This window comes from Humulus lupulus, chromosome 1 (assembly GCF_963169125.1).
Source record: "Humulus lupulus chromosome 1, drHumLupu1.1, whole genome shotgun sequence".
In the NCBI taxonomy this organism is placed as follows: domain Eukaryota; kingdom Viridiplantae; phylum Streptophyta; class Magnoliopsida; order Rosales; family Cannabaceae; genus Humulus; species Humulus lupulus.
Genome location: NC_084793.1, coordinates 153,003,922 through 153,009,880, shown reverse-complemented (window position 1 = coordinate 153,009,880; position 5,959 = coordinate 153,003,922). Strand labels below are relative to the sequence as shown.

Below are 5,959 nucleotides of genomic sequence, written 5' to 3'. Positions count from 1 at the left end.
GCAACTCCTAATGAGTCAAACAAATGCAAAGTCCCTAGCCTTTTGTTGTATGGGGAATTGACTTGATCAGACAACTACCTACGGGAAAGGTGCTTCAGAGGCCCTTTGTGGTCCTAAGCATAGCCTAATGGTATTAGGCTTACCTCTCCTCACACAGGAAGTCCCAAGTTGAAATCCACCTTTCCTCAATGTCATATGGACAAAAATTTAAAAACACAACTTACTCTTTCATATAAAGTAATAAATTCACAGAGATATAGTTTTGATTGAGTGTGTAATATGACCCTATAAAAGGGAATGAACTCTACCAAAGGGGGTCGGATTCGTAATCTCCCACATACACATTGAAAAACTACCTTCCCTTTCTTTTACTGTTTGATTGATCTACTAGTTATTCCTTCTTCTTTCTATGATCCTTCTGTTTTATCTTTCCATACACAGGTGTATATATGTACCGTATTCATGTACACCATTTGGTGAGATAATGAGATAAATGTTCTCCTCTGTCCTTTCGTCCATATCTGTTTTTCTTTTCAAATAGCAAAATTCCTTTCAACTATGTAGTGAATATTTTGTGAACTTTTACAAATTATATTGTCCCATGAACTAGGGTTCTGGCTCTCCCCAGCCACTAACAATGCAATTGAAATACTTAGGTGTTAATACACCTATATCTCGGTGGTTTGACAAGGCCCCCCATATGAGGGTGTCTTCCATGTTTATATATTATATATATGCACTGGCCATAAAGTATCAATGCGGACATGATATAGGTAGTAGAGTCCCCTTTCTCTTGGACTCAAATTGGTTAGTAAAGCCGTTAGTAATATTTAGTTTCTGTGATCTTAGTGCCAATTGTCATCATCAACCAATTTACTTCGTCAGCAGAATTGGCAGGGTTTTGTGGTTAATAATGAGTATTTATTATATTATTCATTCTATGTCACCAGTATACATAAAAATATTTATATGTTATGTACGTAGAGAATGGTGAATCAGATCGAACGACTGCGAAATTTGGGTGAAACTTATTTCAAGAATTCGTATAAAGATAGCTCAATCACATCTCCATCTTTAGATTACTAGCTTCAATAGAATAGTTAGAACCTGCATATATAAAAATATCATATTAAAGCAATTAGTCGACATTTTCGAAGTTATAGAAAGCATAAAATAAATTAAATATATTTATATTATACCCTATGTCGCAACTAGTTGACCTTCGTTGATCATAATATTGATTGGTGTGCATTGGAGAATAATTTATTATTTCACTAATTGTTGGACCCATTTATAACAACTTTGAGTTTGACATTGCTTTTATCTTTTAATTAATAGACACCATTTATTGATAATGATAGCCATTATATATGTGGCTTACAAGGTCAAAAAAACCACCACTACTCTATAGCTTTTAATTTTCGATGATTTCTCTTTGCTTATCCTTGCTGTGGTTGTTGGAATTTCGTGGTCTCACAAAAATCGATGGCTTTAATTTGATTGTTCTCGCGAGGAAAAACATATACAGAAAGACACACTTTATCAAAGTTTATTTGTTTTAAATGGAACCCACAAGATATTCCTAGCCAATGTCTATTAAACATTTGGTGTAATGTATTGCAACCCATTTTAAAACAAGTTATATATATATAGACACATATATATAATTAAGTTCTAAAAGAAAATTCTGAATGAAGTCACACCTGTAAATGGTAATTCAGATGGAGAGGTTGTTGTTCTTCCTTGATTATATTCCAAAGTGAAAATGTTTTGCAATTCACAATCCCAAGTTGTGGTCGGCTGGACTTGCTGCAAACCATTGTTTCGTAAATATGTCAAATAATAATAAAAAAAAAATCTCCTTGTATATCACAATCAGCCATAATAATTACTATGAAAAAAAATCACCTGTCCAAGAAAAAATTGTAAGTAATTTAAATATATATTAATTAAATAAATGAGGTGTCTTTAAATAATTAGTGGGACACAGAGGAAACAGAAAATTAGGGATAGAAAATTAGGGATAGGTGATTTTTTTTCAAATACTATTGAGTAGGGATTTATTATTGAGTACGGATTTATAATTAATCGACAATCACATGTTTTATCTTAGAAAATATATTTCCATGAATGGACAGTTTTACGTGACCCTTTCTGATTTATTACAAGTCATATTTCTTTATACAATAAATATGAGATGGTATAGAAGTATTTACATTGTAGCATGAAGCGTCGAGAAATTGTTCCGGGATGGAAATAGGGGCACTAATGGTTCTTCTAAGGCAAGCCATGTCAGGAAAATTCATAGCCATTTCCAATCCACTGGAAGAAACTACTTGCTGCCCTTGATTATTGAATTGAAGATAAGCAGAGTTGGACATTTCTGCTGACATCCCAAGTGTCTCAAATCCCGCTGTGCTAGTTGGAAACATCTGTTTGAATATATATAAATATATTTATGTGTAACTGAAGGTTTTGGATAAACATTAACATATATGGTTAACTAGTTTGGTTCTCTAAAATAAACATATGCAAGAGTGAGAAACAGATATATAAAGTTACTATGGTTGATCTAGAATCATGTTATTACCTCTTTCGCAAACAAGTCGTCTATGTTGAAGTCAAGCCTTGGATTCACAGCAGCTAATTTCATGGATAAGAACTGTTTTAAATATTGTAAGAGAAAGATATAGTTATATAGAGCATCAAATCTATACAAAGGATTAAAACTTGAGAAAAACAAAATAAAAATAATATCCAAGAAATAATTAAAAAATACCTCAACTTGTCGCTGAAGAGATTGAACGTAGTTGATAATTTCGTCGAGCATTCCAGCCTTGCCTGTGATTTTATTGCATCCTGGTACTAAATCCTGAAGATATTTCATTCTCTCGCTGATTTTCTCCCTTCTCACCTGATTACATATCGATCAATGGGGGAAAGTAATAAATAACCATATGTTCGGTGGAAATAAAAAATATATATATGTGTGTATTTATATATAAAGAGAAGAGAGAGGGAGAGAGAGTTTACTCTTTCAGCTAAGCTATGGCTATCGGTGGCTTGGCCTCGGCGTGCCCGGACGTGAATGTAATCAGGCTTTTGAACCTCAGAGACCTTTGAATTCTCCTTTGAGTTGTCTCCAGAAGAAGACTGATCCCTATTGTTGGCGTTAGAAGAAACATTTTTGGTACTATTTTGCTCTGTGATTTTCGAGTCACCTTCCTCTGCACTTCCTTTGACCCTTTTATCTCTTGACTCATGATCTTCTTCAACGATCTAAATTAAGTTATCAAATTACAAATCAGATTTATAAACTTTGAAGAAATGAACTCAAACTCACCAAAGGAAAAAAAATATACAAAACGGAACAGAATGGACATATTTATATATGTATTCACCTTTGAATTTTGCAATTTATCCGTTTTCCTCTTTTTGAAGCTTTGTTTGCCGCTGGCAGAGATAAGCTTTTCCAGCGGTGAAACAGTTTCTTTGGCTTTAAGCTCCTCTGTTGCCGTCCCCACTGCCACCTTCGGCGGACAACTATAGGTTCTAGAAATTGCACCGTTCATTTGAATCCCGGGAGAAGGATTATTAGTAGTACCGCTAACAAAACCACAAGACGACGACAATGATCCGATTCCGAACAATGGCATATTAATCTTGTCGGGCTCGTGCCACCCATTTTTAAAACCCTGATCGGGTTTAACCGATCGATTTACGGCCAAATCTTTGAACGAATCTTCCTGAATGTTATGAAGTTGATCATCATGAGATTGGAAGTACACCCCACCGAGTTCGCTCCCACTAAAATAAGTACTCTGCTGTAGTTGTTGATGAGGACGCTCTTCTTGCTGCCACTTCAATCGAGCCCTCTGCCTCTCCAGCACCGTAAATTCCGTACAGTTCCCAGCAAGATTCCCCGGAGCGCTCAGACAGTGCAACATCTCCGGCAATGTTCTATTCATCATGCAGACCTTTTCTTTAAAAGAAAATCTGTTCTCTCCTTTGGAAGGACAGCAATAATTATGGAACAAGATCAACAACCCAAAATAGAAAAATTAAACAGAAAAAAGAATGTATCTTCGGTAGTTGTTGGAGTCGTAGCTAATTAAGAAAACAAAACAAAAAAACAATAGATAGTAGGAGTCAGTGTCATCATCAAGCCATTAAATCTGACAAAGCTTGTAGAGAAGTAGTACTATATGGTTTCTCTTAACGTGTGCCTAATAGACGTACGCTGTGTTACGTTTATGCTTTTATGGACCTCTAAATAATCGAGTTCTTCTATATATATAGAGAGAGAGAGAGGTAAGGTAATGGTGAAGATGAAGATGAAAGAAGGAGTGAGGTATAAATAAAGGGCGAAAAAGGTTGGCCGGAATTTGACAAGAACTCACCGGGATTATTAGGAGAGAGAAAGATAGAGAAGCAACTGGGGCAGAGAGCCACGAATGTATCCATAACCAGAGGCCGTGGGCTGTGGGACCTCTATTGACATGACCTTCACGTGGTTATGTCCAACATAACGGACTTTTCTAACTTCTCGATCTTCTGTGGCTACGTACGTACCTGGTTTCGACTGACGGGGTTCTCGACCATGGTTTTTTATTATTTATGAATGATTTCCTAATTTGTTATGCTAATTCATTTCCACGTAATTACAACATATTACAATTTATAGGCCGCTTTATGTGCAAAACTTATTAGAAGGAAAAAAAAGTCTTGCAAGTTCATCACAAAAAATGAGTCAAAGCTCGGTATAAATAGGCTAAATAAAAAGACCAAACTACCTGCTGGTTGTTGTTACAACAATGATTAGTTGGGCTAGTAAACTACTAATCTTAACACTCCCCACAAGATGATATGTAAAGAATTTTTACATTCATCTTGTATACAAGCTCTGTAAAATGACTTGGGAAAAGAGGTTTCGTGAGAATGCCATCCAAATTGTTTTTGGAGTCCACGTGAATGAGTTTGAGATGACCAGATTGAATTTTCTCTCGAACAATATCACAATCGATTTCGACATGTTTTGTACGCTCATGGAAGATTGGATTCTCGGATATGTGGATGGCAGCATTGTTGTCACAATAAAGTATCCCTGGGTCTTGGAGATTGACTCCAAAGTCTTTGAGCATTGTAATGAGCCATGTAAGTTCACATGTTGCAGTGGAGGATCGAGAAACAATTAATTGGCTATGTTTTTTTATTTCCATGAAATGAGTGAGTGACCTAAAAAAACACAATAGCGAGAGATACAACGTCTTGTGTCAAGACAAGTACCCCAATCGGCATCTGAAAAAACTTTGAGTTGTAAATTATATATCAGCAAGAAAGTTAGATTCAGCATAAGCATTTAAGTATAAAGAAGACATAGAAGGAAAGAATAACCCTTGTCTAGGTGTACCTTTTAGATATTGAAGTATTCTATTGGCGGCATGTAAATGAGGTGCTCTAGGTGTTGTTAAATACTGACTGAGTTTGTTGACAACAAAAGAAATATCAGGTCCATTGATGGTTAAGTAGATTAACATACCTGTTGACAGCGTTTTTGGCCAACGACGTGAGAACGTCAAAAACGACAAACCTTCAAGAGAAATAAAACGACACAGACGGTTTTTGAACAGAAAGTAAATAACACATCAATTTTTATAGTGTCCAGCCCCAATATGTTGGTAATAGCATAATCCACTTAGAGTTGTGATTATAGATCTGTACTCAAGATCAGATGAACTGAGCCAACTGAGTTTCTTCAGACAGATTACAAGAATACAAGAATTCGTTATGATATCAGCACTTTCTCTCTCTAGAAATCTCAAACCCAAAATTTCCCAAATGTTTCTAAAAACAAGAGAGAGAGCCTTTCTGATCCCATAAGCCATATATTTATAGGCTTAGGATCATACATCTGATATCCCCTAGAATCAGGATATTTTATTATATTTATTACATTTAA

The 5,959-nt window shown here is 35.5% G+C and overlaps 1 protein-coding gene across 5 annotated transcripts; it reads right to left on the bottom strand.

The window, feature by feature from the left end:
* Positions 1-679: 679 nt before the first annotated feature.
* Positions 680-4,557, bottom strand: LOC133799337 (transcription factor bHLH63-like). 5 transcript variants are annotated; one of them, XM_062237360.1, is made up of 8 exons: positions 4,401-4,557; positions 3,402-4,006; positions 3,034-3,279; positions 2,780-2,914; positions 2,591-2,662; positions 2,217-2,432; positions 1,704-1,809; positions 680-1,107 (listed from the first exon to the last, which is right to left on the bottom strand). In XM_062237360.1, the coding sequence occupies exons 1-8, from the start codon at positions 4,462-4,464 to the stop codon at positions 1,061-1,063; spliced, it is 1,491 nt and encodes a 496-aa protein (XP_062093344.1). In that variant the 5' UTR covers positions 4,465-4,557; the 3' UTR covers positions 680-1,060. The 5 variants fall into 5 exon arrangements, with proteins under 5 accessions (XP_062093344.1, XP_062093352.1, XP_062093349.1 ...); XM_062237368.1 differs by having other exon boundaries at positions 3,402-4,107; positions 4,401-4,533; XM_062237365.1 differs by lacking the exon at positions 4,401-4,557 and adding an exon at positions 4,203-4,394 and having other exon boundaries at positions 3,402-4,107.
* Positions 4,558-5,959: the final 1,402 nt, after the last annotated feature.

Excerpts from the sequence above, each read along its gene's own strand:
- LOC133799337 (XM_062237360.1), bottom strand. The coding sequence starts at position 4,464 with ATGGATACATTCGTGGCTCTCTGCCCCAGTTGCTTCTCTATCTTTCTC. Across the intron at positions 4,007-4,400 it reads TCTCTCTCCTAATAATCCCG|GAGAGAACAGATTTTCTTTT; the intron begins GTGAGTTCTTGT and ends GTCCTTCCAAAG. Across the intron at positions 2,433-2,590 it reads ACGACTTGTTTGCGAAAGAG|ATGTTTCCAACTAGCACAGC; the intron begins GTAATAACATGA and ends ATATTCAAACAG.